The 19,220-nt window shown below is 37.4% G+C and overlaps 1 protein-coding gene across 1 annotated transcript in view; it reads right to left on the bottom strand.

The window, feature by feature from the left end:
* mRpS35 (mitochondrial ribosomal protein S35) overlaps nt 1-17,750 on the bottom strand; it is a 157,091-nt gene extending 139,341 nt beyond the window's left edge. Inside the window, exons 1-2 of the mRNA XM_090375310.1 lie at nt 17,516-17,750; nt 2,981-3,069 (exon numbers count right to left, since the gene is read on the bottom strand). Coding sequence (XP_090231436.1) covers nt 2,981-3,069; nt 17,516-17,645 — 219 coding nt within the window. The 5' untranslated portion in view covers nt 17,646-17,750. The remainder of the gene's footprint in view (nt 1-2,980; nt 3,070-17,515) is intronic.
* Nucleotides 17,751-19,220: the final 1,470 nt, after the last annotated feature.

The following is a 19,220-nucleotide window of genomic DNA, read 5'->3' on the forward strand; positions in this document are numbered from 1 at the left end:
GATGTGGATCCTAATTTGTAATGAAGCATCAAGTTTAAACGAGGCCTAGAACAATTACTCTTGCCTTACAGGGAAATCCAAAAAGGAGCTCAATAATAAAAATGAAGAAACAAACTTCAATTACGAGTTATTGTTATTGCTTTAACATTTGTAAGTCAAAGATTTGTTTGAAATTTCTAATAAATGTTACATTTAACATTAAATTGTTTTTTACTTTCATTTCAATACCTCATGCTTGTGTTTCACTAAGTACTGTCTATGTACACAATCATATTATGTAGGTACATATACAGGCAATTCTCGCTTTACAAGTTCCCGGGTTTACGAGTTTTTTCCCCAAGTATCAAGTATCAACAAAATCGAAAATATGAACATTAATTGCAAAAAATGAATGTTAAACATTCATAAATACTGCATTCCAAACCACGTGCATAGCTACACAATACAGTGTACCCCGATTTACAATATAAATCAGGAGACACTATCGTATCGTTAAAATATCGTAATGTAAACCCAATGACACTTTTTTTTGGTGGTTCGTTTCAAAATCTTGGAAGTTGAAATGTTCGCTGTATAACTAAGCTATTTATTTCTCTAAAATGTCATTTTTAAGATCACGAGCATAACCTTAAGGCCATATAAAAGGTCATGAGCATGGTTTTTAAATTGTATTAGTTACCAATTCAAATCATTAAAATGCACTACACTTTCATCGTCATCATATGTTCAGTTATAAAAACCAATTTTGAATGGCTTTGTGATATTTTTCTAAAGCACATTTCTGGAGGTCACTACCATAAAACAATAAAAACAATTTGCACTTTCCGGTTTATTGGGCTTCTCTGTTACTTTCTGCAAGCAATTATAAACGGGTAGTAAACTCAATCTTCCTGCATTTGCAAAAATACCAATAGCTGGATTTTTGTTGTTATTTGGTTTTTAGGAGCATTACCAACTAAGGTCATATTGCTCCGGTGGTCATTCCCTGACCTTTCCGCATCCTCCGTATTTGGTGGTGACGGGCTCGAACCCCGGTCTAATCAAGAAGCATGTGCTACGCACTGCTGCTCCTTCCCACCTGGCTACGGAGGCGCCCCGATAGCTGGAATTGTGTGGGTTTTTTTTTACATTATTATTATGGTGAAATGTGTTTCCCCTTTACTGAAATATTCAATCGTATAAAAAACATAAATTTTCAGAATCTTCTCTTCATTTCTTTTTTTTTTAAGCTTCGTAAACTTGTTACTCCACGCGAATCATGTTAGTTGCAATTTGTATGTGCCGTTAAAAAATGCTTACGCATGCAATCGTGAAATTTATAATTAAAAGAGAAGATTATCTTGGAAATAAACACCTCTAGAAATATTTCTGAAGAAGACCACTCCTGGTGCAACAAACCAACGAGTGCTGAGCCAATAATGAGTGATCAACGAGTGTGCATTTAGTCAATGACGATGATGAAGAATAAACATTCTTTAACATTTGTAAGTCGTAAATAATTTCTCTATTATTATAATTTGCTTAATTTTACAGGCTATGTTTTTGTTTCGATAAATCAATCATTGTTTAAACAAACTAATTAGCTAACTAATTTCATTGTTGATAACTTAACCCCTATTTTTAACATATGTCTATGGGAAATAAATTCCCGCTTTATGAGCACACGCTAGGAACAAATTAACTCGTAAAATCGAGAACTACCTGTAATACATACATAGACAAAATTTTAGAGTAGTTTTTCTTATATATTCGGTATTCGCGTCATTTCTCAGGAACGTAACCCCTGCGAAAAGCGGGGGTTTACTGTATATATAATCTGTGTCTATACAGATTATAGTCCCATAAACTATAACTTGGACTGTCTCAACATGAGTATCAGAACCCCTTCAGAAGGAGAAGAGCATCAACCTCTCCTGGATAGTGTACCAAGTTCACTCTATTTGGCTGGAACCTGGATGCCATTCATGTATTCTGAAAATTAAGTGATCTGTGTGTAAAGATTTTGCTAAAATAGTACACAAGGGTGAATGAAGATTTCTGATATGCACTTAAGGAATTTACTATGAAATGTAAATATGTGCAGAGTACTGAATGAAAGTAAATTTTCTATAATGATACACAAAAATGGCAACTGGGAAAATAAAAATTTATAGCAAAAAAATGCAGAAACTTCCCCCTTTTAAAAATTGCAGAATTCACAACTAAATGAAATGGAATACATCCAGTGCATTTAAAAGCTTGAACTGCTACTGCCACATATGTTTTGCTAGAACTGGTCAAGTAGCTCATAAGAAAGTGTTTAGTGGCCTTCTCAAGTCTTCTCTGTCTGCATATCTTCTAAAGAGATCCTCGGATCGAGGGTCTTGTCAAATTCTATTCATACAGTTTGTTAACAATGGAATGCATATCTACTCAACTTGAAAACTTCATAGCATGTGTTAAGATGAGGTAATGGCAGCCAAGATAAAGAGGTGACTGGAGGAGTGATCTATTCACCCCAATAAGACTAAAATTTCCAAGAGCAGCCAGATAGCGCCTCCGTAGCCAGGAGCAGCAGTGCATAGCACACGCTTCTTGATTAGACCGGGGTTCGAGCCCGTGACCCCCAAATACAGAGGATGCAGAAAGGTCAGGGAATGACCATCGCATATCCCCGAAGCAATATGGCCTTAGTTGCTAAGCTCCTAAAAACCAAATAAAACAAACTTGAGCAGCCAGATATTTTTAAGTTTTAATTCCAACATATTATTTTCTTTTTGTAACTGAAGTTTGTAACACTGAAGAGAAAGAAAATATTTATCAATAATTTACAGAAACTTCATTTTTACTCATTTATAAGCTGTAACTGCTACTATAGTGTTCCATTTGCCAGCATATTCTCTATCCACCCTTACAATTATCAACTTAAGCATTAATCAATGATAGCATATCAGTAATTTTAAATGAATAAAATTAATGATAAAAGTTAAAATCCAAATACCTCTTGCTTCCATGGTGCTTTATCCATTTTATTTTTAATAGGGCCTTTTTTAGCATAGATTTCTAGCTTGCGAAACTCTTGTTCAGTAGCTAAATGCACGTGGAAAAATGCAAATAAATGAAAGGTTACCTAAAAAAAAAAATTTTACACATGCAATTTCCATTAACATAACCAGAAATGTGTTAAAAAATCTTAAGATGAATATAGCTACCAATCACCAAAACACAAACACCTATCTAACACTGTACTGGACTTCCCTGAGTAGGAGAGGTTGCCTCAGAACAATTATGAGATACTTCTGCATCAAGCAAGTCACTTTCAGAGAATTTATGTTGGCTGGAATTAAGTTTTATTAGATATTAAGTTTGGCAATCACAACTAATTATTGTTTTCTATTTTGTTTACATGCAGACAGCCAAGTAAGATTAAAATTTTCAAGAGCAGCCAGACATTTAAATTAACTCCAGCGAATATTATTTTCTTTCTGTAATTGAACAGTACTATACATAAAAGTTGTGTTCATTATTAAAAATTTGAACAACTATAAATAAGACATATGGAGGGGGTGTTATATTTTTTATAATGTAAAGGTGGCCATGCAATCAGAAATAGCCTTGACTGTAGAGAAAACAAGAATCTCAGCAAGAAAATGTACTTTCATTAGTGACTTCCAAAATATTCTTTCAAAATCAAATGTAATATAGGGTATCATAAGCACACATTTATAATTCTTATGTTTATCACCCTTTCCCTCCATATTTTATAACTACCAGATTTGCTTTAACTATCCCATTAATATGATGCACAGCATCATACTAATAGGATAATCAGAGTGAATTACTGGGTACAGATCAACAACTGTACTGGCATGATAGTTGATGTGTACCACAAGCAGTCATTTGACTTCATTTATGCCATTAATGTTCAAATGAGTTTAACTCTGGGAAACAGTTGCAATCAAGGAAGGCAGTCTCAGGAGAACAACAGGGTTATCAGTGAGTTAACTGATCTGAGATAGTTTACAACTTTTAGCAGTTATTACATACATATGTATTACAGGCACCAAAGATTCAAACAAAGCATCTGCAAGATAAGTGTCAAACCTACAGCTCATTAACTGGATTTGGACACTCAAAAGTTATGTACTCAGGCATCCTAAGAAATATCTGAACATTGTCTGTCTGTTCTGTCCTGAAATCATCATGGATATACAGTAAACCCTTGCTAATCTGGAGTAATTGGGGGAGAGGTCATCCGGATTAGTGAAGCAAAATACAGTCCTAAAAGACAAAAAAAACTTAGAACACAAATAAATGGAAAATTTAATGATTTTGCTGATGAAAATAAAAAAAATTATCATTGTAGAGCCTTTATTTAAAAACTATAAAAGACAATACGTTTATCCATCAACTAATGGATAAATATTTTGTCTGTTTATACATTTATCAGGTGGCGCTGGCATTGCACACCAACGCCACTTGATCATTGCTGTGAATACCACTTAATACAGCTTCTTCCAGCAACACTTTTGGCTTTTTTTAATGTCTATCTATTTGATGCACTTCTTTTATCACTCCCAACACAGGGGCAGCTCATTAGTAGGCACTGCGGAACTGCAGCAACCCCAGCTTTTTAAATCTAAATATACAGTCAATGGAGTTATATGAAATTTTGTGAAGAACAATGCAACGCAATGAATATTTTTATTAACAGGTCCTACAATTATATACTCATCCTCTATTTCCAATAATCATTTCAATAATAAACGAATAAAAACACGAAATCGTTTAACTTTGAAGTATAACCGTAGGCGGAACTGTGCGTTACACAGTTCCACATTTTGGTTGCAGTGATTCAGTCAATGCCTAGTTAGCAGGTTGCCAATACGCATTTCTTAGAGGTGACAAAACAAGGCAAAGGAACTGCAGAGCAAGCAGTGCCAATATGAACAGTCACCAAACTTGAATGAAAAAGAATCTATTTTCAAAAAAAAACCAAAGAACGGATTTTATTTTTAAATAAAATTTCATGATTACCCAAGTCTGTTAATGGTAAGAGTCCGGTTAATGTTTTGTAGTATTTTTAACTCGCTTATTATTATTACTACCTATGTCTACATGTCTTATAACCAAGACAATTTAATGTAACTTTAAAAAGCAGCACCCCAATACATCACAGTCACGAGCTGCCACTGCTCTCACATCGAATTTTAAAGGAAATGTCTTTATAGATTATTTTTGTTTTTAAATATCTAACACGGCCTGTTTGCCAACACCAAATTCTTCAGCATTTTTTTTTTTCCAGGAACACCATTTTCAAGTTGTTCTATCACTTTGAGCTTGTTAATGATAGTTAAAGTAAAGTGTTTTCTCTTTATTTCACTTTTATAGTTTTTACAAGTACAATTATTTAATTTAACTTAATTCTTTAGAACCCATAATTATATAAAATATGTTAACTTATGTACATATGTATAAAGGAGTACGCAAATGAAATGATATAAGTAATAACATCTGTCCGACTCAACAAAAATACTGAACAACACGCAAAACAACGTAATGTAAAAGACAAAGTCTCTCTCTCTCTCTCTCTCTCTCTGCGCAGTCAATCAGCATGCAGTGAGAGTTACTCATCTGCCCTCCTAAATCCCACATGGCTTTCAAAGTACTCAACTGTGACCAGAATTTTTCATATTTTGATCTGGATTAACCGTAACTGGATTAGTGAGGGTTTACTGTATTTCCTATCTGCATAAGGAAACAACTTCCCTTGCCTCCATACCTTTTAACCTATAAGAAAAAACAAGCAATGATTTGAAAACAATGATATTTAATTGCAGTCTGTATATATGGATGCATAGGCAATTACTACTGTGGACATAATGAATTTATACACTGATATCCAAAAGTTAAGTTACAGCCATAAAATCAGAAATGTCAAATAAAAAAGTGTACCTGATGAAATTCAATCAAATATTTTGTTGAAGAATATTAAGTAAGACTCAATAATACTCAGTTTGAAAAGAAATATTCTTGCTTTCACAATTATAATCATTGGCTCATGACCACTCAAAAGTGATGGCCAGTACCACATAACTTAGACATTTAATGTAGAATGATTACCCTCGAGAGCCATCAACTTTCAAAACAAGCTCTTATATTGTTTACAAGGTCTACGATAAGGCCTCATGGTGGTTAATTCTCACTCCTGCAAGAACAGACTTGGCATGTGGAGGGTTCTCAAGGAAAAACAATGTGCTCCAATTCATCTCCCCAAACCATTCCAAACATACTCAACTGGTAGTAGTAGTGGCATGTGACGCAAGAAAGCAAGTGTATGAGCTTATGCAGCATCAGCCAAAAAAAAAAAAATTTACAAAAACAGTTCCTCAAATTTATTTAACCTATCAACTTCCACGACAGATAGAAGTTTATTCCAGCAATTAACCACCCACTGGCTAAAGGCAAATTTCCACCCATCTATTCCACATTTATCTTTTCTTCATTTGAATTTATGCTCCCCTTAGGTTTGTAATCTGAACAAGTGGAAGAATCCCATCAGAATTCAGCCTGCTCAAGCCATTCAAGGCCTTATACACCTCAATCAGATCACCTCGCAGGTGCCTAGTCTCCAGCCACTGCAATTTGCAGAACTTAAGCCTCTCTTGGTAAGAGGATCCCTTCATTCCCCTCACCAATCTTGTTGCCCTTCTCTGTACACGTTCAAGCAAATCTACATCCTTCCTAAAATGAGGCCTCCGGACCCTTACACAGTACTCAAGGCGTGGCCTGACCATTGCCTTATACAGAGGGACAATCACCTCCTTTTCCCTACTAGCAAAATTCCTGTATATCATTGACAAAATCCCATGACCTGCCCTGGCAGCCTATCTGCATTGCTCAGAAAACTTCATATCTGACTGCACAATTACTCCCAGGTCTTTTTCATTTTCTACCACCTTAAGTGTAGTACCACACAGTTGGTACGTTCCTCATTTTAAAGAAATTCAGCAACCAATCAGCTTGAACTTTATGTGGAAAGCACATTAATATCCATGAAATCAAATTTAGAACGTATGATACCTTTAAAAGTCACACAAAGTGAATTTACGCCCATAACATTGTCCTGAACTTTTGTTCTAGATAAATGTGTAAGACGTGTTTACATATGTACAGAAAGGGCTGTTCGTGATTGGTTCTTGATCAAATGAGCAGGGGGAATGAATCATTAACATGCAGACAGTAAGACACAGGATGGCAAAATTTACTTCCGTGATGATATGAGGCACACAGCTTTGTTTTCACTCAGAAATTGAAAACAAAAGCAAGTGTTCTTTCTTGAATTTTGACATGTGCACAATCTATTTTCCTGTTGATGGGTTTATACAACTCATTTATCGATTTTGAGACACTGTGCATGATATCAATTACAGTAAATATCATGTGTTTATTTAAGCAGAATTCCAAAGTGAATTTGCAGGTAAAAGGCAGGTAATTTGCAGGTAAAATTTACACATTACATCTATTTATTAAATTTAGGCCAATTTTAGTATAAATTAGACTACGCAAAGAATTTATTAGCAAATTCGGCAAAATTCAAGATTACAGGTGTATATTAATGATGAAACCATCATAAATTATCAATTTCGTTTTGCTTCAATTTTTAACTTACTTTTCCTTTAATTAATATCAAATAAATTCTGTCAGTGTCAATTAAAGAAGTAGGAATGATTAACCTGTAAGTTTGAAAATATTCACAAACATTCCAGTGAATTTTCATTTCAACAACTAAATTAACATGTTGAATTTTATTTTTAATGAAAACCACAAACACGAAAGGTATTAGAACCTACAGTACTTAGTATTGTGTGTGGGTTCAAGGTTGAGAAGACAGAAGCTGCTTGTTGACATTAGACTTCAATTTCTGTAGATTATACTTTTCAGGCAACACATGCAAAGGAAGGTTGTTCCAGAACACAGAAGTTGAAGGGATAAGTGAGGAAGACTAAAAGTTGTTTCTGTGAGTTTGGAATTGGACAATAAATGGATGCTGACTAGTTACAGCAGGTGTTGGGCTGTTTTGGAAGAGAGAAGAGGAATTACAGATGCCAATTCAGAAAAACGGTGCCCATGAAAGAATCTACAGAAAAGGCATGCAGCAAACATTGAATGTCTATGAGAAAGAGCGTGGAGAGGCTTTACAAGATGGATCATTAATAAACCTGAGTAAATCAGCATGCTATGATCACTGCCCACCCAGAGGTTCTTTTACCTGCAAATTCTTATTGCATATAGAATCACTGCTGATAATCAGATCAAGAGTACACTTTTTGTTGCCGCTCTCTAATATGCTGCTAACCAAAATCATCCAATAAATCCACAAAAGCCTTGCTAGTGTGTGAGTAGTGACCAACCCACAATTTAGAGTCAATATCTGGAAAGTTAAAATTCCCCATTATAAGACATTCTGATTTACTAGCCCACTATTTCTCTGTATAGTTGTTTTTTATATTCATCACAGTCATTAGGCCTATAACACACTCCTCTCGTTTTTGTTATACAAAACTGACAGGATCACAATGGTCACCATGTACACCAGATGCACTGGCCACCATGTACACCGTCTTAGATGTTAATATGCTGCTGATGCTGTTTCATTAGACTCAAGGGCACTCGTTTCTGAATCTGATTTTCCATCCATATTATTAATAGCGTTCCCATATTCGATATATAGCACCTGAATGCTATTTTGTGATCAATGTTGATCTTAAAGAGTTGATCCTTTAACATGTTCTTTTATGCACACACTGTCCCAATAATATTCACTGTTAAAGCAGCGAGACCTAATTCTGTGCAATAGATGACAAACTTTGTCCTGCTTCATACTTCTTAATTAATCATCTTCATTTCTAAATCAATTTTGTTTCATTTCCTAGCACTGCCAGCACTTGCACTTTCTGTTGGTCCCTTTCCCTTCACCATTGTAATAAGTAAATATAGGAACGAAGAGAAGATTCTGAAAATTTATTCATGTTTTTTATACGATTGAAGATTTACGTGAAGGGGAACTCATTTCACCATAATACCGTAACGTAAAAACCCACAGAATTTCAGTTATCGGTATTATTGCAAAAGCAATAAGATAGAGTTTACTACCTGTTTTTAATAGATTGCACTAACGGAAAAGCCCAATAAACCCAAAAGTGCAAATTGTTTTTATTGTTTTATGGTAGTGTTTGTTTGTTATTTGGTTTTTAGGAGCATTAGCAACTAAGGCCATATTGCTCTGGGAATAGGCGGTGGTCATTCCCTGACCTTTCCGCATCCTCCGTATTTGGTGGTGACGGGCTCAAACCCTGGTCTAATCAAGAAGCATGTGCTACACACTGCTGCTCCTTCCCACCTGGCTACGGAGGCACCCTTATGGCAGTGACCTCCAGAAATGCGTTTTAGAAAAATATCATAAAGGTGTTCAAAATTGATTCTTATAACGGAACATATGATAACGATAAAAGTATAGTGCAATTTCCATTATAAAAATGACCTTTTAGAGAGATAAATAGCTTTATAGCGAAAATTTCAACTTCCAAGGTCTTGGAACAAATTACCAAAAAAAAAAAAAACGATATTTTAACGATACCTCCATTTATTCCTATGGGATGCAAAATACACTTCCACAATATTTTTTAAGTTTCACCGGCCGGCAAAAACTTGCATAAAGTCGAATTTACGCAAGTTGAGTATTACGTAAGCCAGGGAGTGCCTGTACTAAATAATAACCACAACAACAATAATAAGATATGACTATAATAAGATGTAAGAATATAATAAATTATATTCTTACATTACAGTTAAATTTCTCATACCCAACTTGAAAATGCCAATGTGAAATGTCTGGGCTTCGTCTGATATTCTGAGTTCACAGTCTTAGGATAGTAATTTAACCGTGGTAAGGCTATTTATTCAAGCTCTCAAATCTTAGATATTACTTGAGTAGCATGATGCATAAGTAAATGTAAATTATATTAAAAGGACAATGAAAGCACTTCTACCTATGTGTGAACTAAACTATCTGTGTATTTCCATCTGAAATTTCATACAGATAAAAATGAGACATTTCCTAATACATTTCTACCCCTTCTTCAGTGATTGATGTCATTGCTACTTCACCATTACAAAGGACAGAATGGCCATGATCTGTATGTTACATCTTGTAAAGATCATTTATGTTAAATCTTTGGCTATTCTGTTGTATATAATTGTGAAGTATAATTATATAAAGTAAAATTATAATGTATATAATTTTCAGTTATATACAGATGAAAGCCAGCACTACCCACTAGGTCAACATTCCCCCAACCTTTTGTGCTGGACACATTTGAGAGTTTAAGAGAGAATGGCAGGCAACAACCATTTAAATTGAACCAAAACATAGTACTTTTAGTGTACAGAAGAATTCCAAGTATATAACCACAAAATACAAGAGAAAACAGTAACATCACAATTTTCTAGTACAGCCCACATTCCATGAACAGTTACAGTGTTCCCACAAGTTTACTAGCAAACGGCTGGCAACCAGTATTCCCTCAGCTGAACAGACAGTGCACGTTACATGATACTAATATCTCACCAAAAATTAAGCTGCTACTTTTTTCTATGTGAACCCCAAACACGAGAGGTATTAGAACCTATAGTACTTAGTACCGTGCTTGGGTTGGAGGTTAAGAAGACGAAAGAAGACATTTGTTGACACTGGACTTGAACTTTTGTAGACTGAAATTTTCAGGAAATACGTATGAAGGAAGGTTGTTCCAGAAAACGGCAGTTGAATGAATAAATGAGGAAGATGAAAAGTTGGTTCTGTGGGTTTGAAGTTGGACAGTAAATGGATGTTGCCTGGTGGCTGCATGTGTTCGGACTGTTTTGAAAGAGAGAGCGGGAATTATAGAAGCCAGTTCAGAAGAACAGTGCCCATGGAAGTATCTGTAGAAGAGGCATGCAGTAGAAACAGTACATCTATGAGAAAGCGAGTGGAGAGACTCTGTTAGAGATGAATCATTAATTAACCTAACTGCCCTCTTCCGAATGGAATCAAGAAGCCTGAGAGTGGTTTTGGGGGCACCACTCCAGATGTGGGAACAATATTCCATGGCAGGGCGGATTTGCGATTTATACAGAGTGAGAAGCTGTTGGAAGAAAAGTAAAGGCGAGAGCGAAAGAGAAAACCAAGTTTTTTAGATGCAGAGGAAGCAATATTTGTAATGTGCTTGTGCCAAGAGAGAGATTAGAAGTCAGGGTAATCCCCAAAAGAGATATATCATTTTGCCTAGAAATCGGAGTGTCACTAAAGATAAGCATAGGAGCAGAAGAATCCTTTTTGCGAGATATAAGACAAGACTGAGTTTTAGAAGGGTTGAAATCAACTAAGTTCTCTTTGCCCCACTGGAGAATTACCTGAAGATCGGCATTTAAGGAATTGGTAGCAGATTTTCGAGAAGTTGAAGCTGATTGAGCAGGACAAGGTTTCTCAAAACGAAAAGTGGAATGCAATGTGCTATCATCGGCAAAACTATGGATAGGATTTCCAATCAATGGAAGAGGGTCATTGATATACAAAAGGAAAAGAGTGGGGGAAAGAACTGAACCTTGGGGGACACCGGCATTAGTGGAGAAGTTAGAAGACAGAGAGCCATCTACCATCACCCTCAGTGAGCGATCAGAGAGAAAAACTGGATAACCAATTTCTAAAAACAGTTGGCAAACCATAAGATGGAAGCTTGTTTAGAAGACCTTTATGCCAAACACGATCAAAAGCCTTTGAGATGACAAGAGCAACTACTTGTGTTTCACTGAACCTTTCCATTGAATTAGTCCATAAATGGGTAACATAATCCAGAATATCACCAGTGGATCGACACTGACGGAATCCATACTGGCGATCGTTGATCAGACGGAAGGTTTCTAGGTAGTTTAAGAGTTGGCGGTTAATTGATTTCTCCATTACTTTAGAAAGAGTAGAAGTAATTGCAATGGGACGATAATTGGATGGGAGGGATTTGTCACCCTTTTTAGGAACTGGCTGGATATGAGCAAATTTCCAAGCAGAAGGAAAAACACCTTTGGAATAAGAAAGTGAAAAAAGGCGACAAAGAATAGGAGTAAGTTCAGGAGCACAGGTTTTGTGAACAAGTGGAGAAATACCATCAGAACCTGGAGCTTTCTTAGCATCAAGATTCATCAGAATCCTCCTGATATCCTTTTGACGGAAGACCACAGGAGGCATTGAATGGAGTGTGTTGGGAATGGTGGGAGGTGTTTTACCAAGATCATTAATACATGAGCTGGAAGAAAAATGGGATGCTAGCAGGTCAGCTTTATCCTTGGCTGAAGTGACAACAGAACCTTCTGGTTTGGACAGAGGTGGGAGCAGAGATGGGCAAAAGTTGCGGCCAATAGCTTTGGCAAGAGACCAGAATGCTCAGCTACCATTAGGGCAAGAAGCAAGTTTTCTACTCTTAGCCTGTTCAAACTCTAATTTGGACTGATTAATAACTGCTTTACAATTGTTGCGAGCTTTGATGTAGGCAGAAAATGAAATTGAAGAATTAGAAACAAGCCAATTACAATATGCAACATTCTTCTCTTTAACAGCCTTAGAACATTTATTGGAAAACCAAGGTTTAGATAAGGGACGAGATTTTAAAGTGGAGTGTGGGATAAAGGATTCCATTCCTGCAAGAATAATTTCACTGACATGATCTGAGCAAACGTTGACATCAGAACTTTTGAAACAGTAATCCGACCAAGGAAAAGAAGAAAAGAAGTTTCGCAGGTCATCCCATTTTGCATTCTTGTAATGCCAAACAACACGAGGTTGGGAATAGCCATGAGATAAAGGTTCCATTGGAGAAGAGACAATCACCAAGTTGTGAAGTGCCTAAAGGACCTCTCACTTCGACCGTGTACTTAGAAGGGTTGTTTGTGAGAAAAAGATCAAGCGTATTGGCTGTATGATTAGGATTGTCTGGTATTCTTGTAGGTAAATGAACAATCTGTGCTAGGTCATTAGTAATTGCAAAAACCTCAGCATCTCGACCAGCTGGGTCGGTGTGACTAGAAAACGGAAGCCAGCTGGAGTTGAGAACATTAAAATCACCAAGGAAAATTACCTCACTGTTAGGAAAGTTGGACTGGAGAAAGTCAAGTTGCAAAGAGAGGAAGTCAAAGAGCTCCAAGTGATTAGTGGAGTTGGGAGAACGGTAGAGACAACAGATGAATTTGACACAATGAGGTAGAGAGATTTTAAGCCAGAGAAGATCAAAGAGAGGAGATTCCGAATTGCCAAGTCTCTGACAGGGAATATCAGAACGGACATATGCACAAGTACCACCTTTGAGGCGAAAGGAATCATACAGCGAATAATTTGGGCATCTGAGATGAACAGCAGTTGAATCAACCGATAACTGAGATTCTGTCAGAAAAAGTACATGGGGTTTGGCAGACTGCAAGTGGAAATGGACATCGTTGAGATTAGAATTGAGACCAAGTATATTTGTGAAATGAATTAGGAAGTCCTTGGGAGGTTTATATCTTTTCGCAGATAAGCTTGCTCTATTAGTTTGACAATTCATGGTGTATTCAATAGTAAGAAAAAGTGAGTGAGACATACTGTATGGAGTAATGAAATTTTTGGATATGGCGTACACGTGGTAAGAATGTACCCAGATCCTTGACATAACGTGGCCTCGACAATGGTCCCCGCATACACACTACTCAGACTGCCTCCAGTCACTATCTGGCAGAGTAGAGGTAGCAAGATTATACACTAGCTGATCCGGAAGCTTCCTAGAGAGTTACCAATAGGTTCAGTCCGGTGTACTAACTAGCGGCCGGCCTGCGAACACCGTTTTAGAACTGTACCCTCAAAATGTAAGGAATATTGGATCTCGCCACGACGTTCATCATAACCTCAAAAGTCATTAATCATACTGCATGATGGAAGAGATAGGGAAGGGTTGACCGGAACTTAGCTCTAGAGACTAAACATGGGTTCCACCACTTCAAGCCTCCGATAAGCAAAGTGGTGGTATTTCACTGGTTGATGAGAGTCATCTACCACCTAGTACTGCCTGGTAACATAGAGGGGTGGCGTTCCTCCATGTGGTGTGGGCGCCACACCTCGACTCCTGCTTACGTTGGTTCACACCTGGGTGGTCACCCACCATGTACTTGTGCATGGAGGTTATACCCAGGATTACTAACAGTCCCACCATCGTGAAGGTGCAAGCAGAGGATTTGGCTGACACAGACTGTCCGGACTTCGCCGAAACTGGGTCCATTTGACTTGAGTGTCACCCGAATATCAGTTCCATCAGCGTTTTAGACTCCCAGGTAGCAAGTACAGCTTGTCTGGCATATCTGAGAGAATGTCTGTGACAACCTCAAGGACCAAGTGTTGAGTACTTACAATCAATTTGATGTGCCTTAGCACATGGATTAAAAAGTGTCATATTAAGGCAAACTAAGAATTACCTCGAATTGCATTTCACTGGAGAGTTTGCTTGTTTTGCTGGATGAAAAATCCATTTGGTTGTGGTGGGGGGGGGTGAGGTCACATGAGACAAATTCAGCCATGCAATGAAAAAAAGCCCATAAAGTGCCTTGCTTTATTAACAGGATTCAAACCAGAGCCTTTTGCAGCCAGTGTGAGAAGGACAGTGGTTTAACTACTGTGCTGCTTCCTGCAAAGATTTAGCACACAAACAGTGTTGACGTCACTGCGAGTTTATAATTTAATGTACATTCCCTACTTATATTATAGCCATTATTCACCAACTTCTTCACAAAAGCACCCAAAAACACCTTGGAAGTGCCATGGTGCCATTGGGCAATGTGTTGGGGACCACCACTGCACTAGTGGTGGTCCCCAACACAACTAAGCAATTGCCAATACCTCAAATCCTGAATAAACTAAGATAAAATTATGTAATTTAAATAAAAATACATAAACTCTTAAAATATGTAAATGGGCATGCTATGGGTATTTTTCACAACAAAACAGTAAAACCTATAAATTTATATGTCTATTAAAATTACATCAGTGTGAATTTCAGTATGGCATACACAATCATCGATCCTACACATTCATTCATAATGACCAGGAATGATGGCAATTGATATAAAATGAAAAAAAAAAAAAAAAATTGTGGAAGAGTGTTAAAATGTTTTGTACCTACACAAGGTTATAAAAACTTTCTGCTAAATTCTAGAACATGGGTACACCTGAGTCACTGCATTGGGGGCATGGCTGAAGAACGGAGTAATCGTCTGGTTGAGTTCTGTGATTGGCTGATTACTGGGAATGTATAAATTACTTCATTTTGTATTTCTGATTGTTTGATTGGATGCAAATTCGCTTCTGATTTTTGAGGGAAATGCCAAAATTATCATGCTGCTCTGCTGCCCTCAGTAATTGTGCATTGTTTTTATTATTCCATGTTCGTGGTTTAGAAAAAGACTGTAATTGAATGGTGTACGAGTGTGAATTTGATAGCTTCAAAGTACAAGTGTTTTCAGTGTGGATGTTTGATGAAGTGTACCAGCCGGCATGCAAGGACTGATGAGGTGAGTTTTTTTTGTTTTCAAGTTGTTGCTTGACAATTTGATTTTTTTTCCGCAGTAATTGTATGAGTTGTTAGTATCAGGTTCTGTTTTTATAACCAAGGGTCTGGGGGCTGCAGCCCCCCAGAAAAAAATAATGCATTTCTGTTGACGTGCATCAGCAATTCTCATTGCTAATGCAAGTGAAATTGTCTAGTAATGTACAGGAGAGAAGAATCAGTAGTTGCATATGGTGTAAATTTTTATTAGTTGTTTAAAAAAAAAAATTGCCGATTTGTCGTTTCTTTTTCTTCATTTCAGTTCCGACATATTGTGATGTCATGTAACACCCCTCCGGTAATGGGCAGGCGAGGAGAGGGGGAAAGCGGTGAGTTGAGGTTCCTTCACTAGCCTATCACTGTCTTCTTCCCCTCTCTTTCTCGCTGAAGTACAGTGCCCCATGTTCTGAAGTAAAACCAAACTTACTAGGGTGCACATCCAAGGGCTCACTGTGGATGCCAAATACACCTTGGATATTTAATTCACACGTTTAATTCTTCATTTAATATATCTTTTAAGCACGGTAGCTTTACTTATCTAACCTTCACTTAACTTCCACGGTATGCTCGTCAGTTAGGGGAACTGGGAACTCTCAAGCCAACAGCAGTGTCCTAGTTTCTTTATGGATACACTCAGGGCCGTGCGGTAGATTTTCTCAGTATGATGCAAGTCTTCAAAATGCCACCCCCATGTTGATTTCCCGTATTTTGATTTCGCTGCTTATGCTGCCCACTTACGGTGCCGCCTGATGCGGCCGCCTCTCTGTATCATAGCACGGCACGGCCCTGGATACACTCACTGTCATATTGTGCAGTGGTCATCTAATCTTAATATTATTTCATTTACAGTGTAAGTGAAATAATATTAAAAAATAGACGCTTTCAGGTAGGTTCACCAGTAATGGATGAAGGTTTCTTAGTTCTGACTGGAATAAAATTCAAGGCCACACTAAATGGGCACATTAAATCATCATTTACTGCGTTAAACAATAGAGTCAAGGTATATTTTTATCTTTTTTTAAATGTTATTATTATTATTAGTCATAAGGTGCAAGGTGACCTGAGACTTATGCTGCACCAGCCAAAAAAAAAAAAAAATTCTGAATTACCATGAGAGAGAGAGATAAAGTCAGAAGTAGAAGGGAATCACCAAGAAAGAGAAGAATGATCATGTCCAGCTCATGTTTAACGTTATTTCTAATACAAACGTTAGAAGAGTTACAGGCAATAATGTGAGACACAAACGATATCAGGGGAAAGAAAAAAAAAAAAACTTTCGATTTAACGGACTCCCCCCCCCCTTATACTTACGTCCATAAAACTTAGGATTTACTGAACTCGTTTTGAACCTTTTTTTTTTTTTTTCCTTGATATTGTTTGATGTATAAAAAAATAACATAAGCGGCGCACACTTATCATCATCATTCATCCAAATATAACACAAAAGCGCCAGTTTTGAGCAGAGGAGGACTAGGTCAATAATTTTTAGCGGGGAAAACAAATACAGTACCGGAGGTCAGCATGTAATATTAAAAATCACACCGGCCACCAGGGTTTCCCCGATAAGTCTTATGGCCACTCCGCCCCTGGTTTTGAGAACTAGCACAATTTTGCATGGTATCTGGATTTTTAAACTTTCGAAATTCTCCATGCACCAGATCAAATCAACGAATAAATCCGTGCGGTTTTTATCCATACAGGAGCGGTTTACTCCATGGTTGTCGATTCTCAAGTTTTCCCCTCTAATTTTTCACGTACGTTTGGCGGACAGTTTTCTAGACTACAGTACAGATCTGTGAATAAAATAAGGTACACATGTGGGTAAAATCGTTTGTCTCGTCAGCCGGAAAAACTTTAAGTCGGCATCTTATTCTTACCTTCTGTTATTGATTCTGGGGATGATACTGATGAACTTTCGGGCAATGAAGTACAATACACAGCACCCAATTTAATCCGACATTTAATACATAAATTTGAGAAATGCAAGAGACCCCGCCGGCATAGCATCCTGAACTTCCCTAACCCTGAATATTAAAACGCAAATATTAAAGCCACTATACCAATGCAGAATTACACTGCCATATCCTTTATGATTCGTAACGTAATAGCACAGAGTAGAGTAGTAACATACTTCTGCATGTAATAGCAGTAGTAAGATATTCTGTGTAGCAAATATATTACTGCGCCCTCTAACATAGAGAGCTCGCATAGGTTCGACAAATAATAGCATTAACTTTTAATTGTACATAAATACGAAATTATTATTATTATTATTAGCCATATGGTGCAAGGCAGCCTGAGACTTTTACTGCACCAGCAAAAAAAAAAAAGTTACCCTGAGAGATAGAGAGAGAGAGAGAGAGAGAGAGAGAGAGAGAGAGAGAGTCAGAAGCAGAAGGGAATCACCAAGAAAGAGAAGAATGATGATATCCAGCTCAGGATCCTGGGTGTGACAAGCCCATACTCACCAGATGTGAGCCTCTTACCATAAATGAGAGAGAAGGAATAAATAAATAAATGTTCTATATACACTCCTGAAACAATCACATAATCCAGAAGAGTTGAAAAGAAATAATTTTTGACAAGAATACAATTATTACCGCAAGCAGTAGTCCCGCGAGCTCGAACAACGGTACCCTAGTGGGTAGCACGGTTGACCTAATCACCGTCCTCCCAACACTGGGCGGAAAAAACCAGAGTTCTAATCTTGTCAATAATGCCAGGAATTTTTAAGGGTATTTATTCCAATGTGGCAGAGTTAGTCAGTCTCAGGCGAGGCTAACATTAAACCAGAGTTTCCTGGAGAAAACTCGTTTTCTCTCGTAAAATCGAATTTTTCGTCTAGCAAGCAGAAATCGACTACAGAAGAGTTACAGACATATTATGTATGGCGCAATATGGCTTAAGTTGCTCATGCGCCTAAAACCCTATAACAAGCCTACATTTTTGAGTATTTCTGTGTTTTGTAATCTAACTTTTTTTTTTTTCTTTTTTTTTTTTTTTTTGTGCGGTACCTTCTGAACTTCTGCGGTTATGTAGTAGACTTTTTCAGGGGCATTAGCGATTTACGCCGTATATAATGTCTATAAATTGCGTTTGTTCTGTGGTCGATTTGCCGTTTGCTAGAAGTAACACACGACATTCCGGGAAGAAAACCCATGCTACCTACGCCTGAGACCGAATAACTCAGCTACGTTGTGAAAAAGGCCCATAAAAATTGCTCGCATATTTTTTTTTTTTTTTAGTTGTTGGCGCATCAGCTTCTGTGGCGATAATGCACCTCCCAAAGTTTTTGCATTTTACTGTGATCCAAGCCCGAGGCGGGATTCGAACTGCGACCTTTAGGTTGCCAGGTAGGCACTTTACCCACCTGGCTAGCCCGGTCGGCCCTCGCGTAATTAATGAGATTCGAACCAGTAGCTCTGCGATCCTATATGCCACTAATACGCCAAATAATATTTGCTGCCGTAAACGTTGAATACTGATAAACATGCCCTCGTGGGTAACATAGTTTGTAGGATCTCTGTCCCCCCCCTCCACACCGAGTGGAAAAGAACTGAGTTGGAATCCTGCAGTTCCGTG

Source organism: Mastigoproctus giganteus, chromosome 6 (assembly GCF_048544385.1).
Source record: "Mastigoproctus giganteus isolate SK-2022 chromosome 6, ASM4854438v1, whole genome shotgun sequence".
NCBI classification, from domain to species: domain Eukaryota; kingdom Metazoa; phylum Arthropoda; class Arachnida; order Uropygi; family Thelyphonidae; genus Mastigoproctus; species Mastigoproctus giganteus.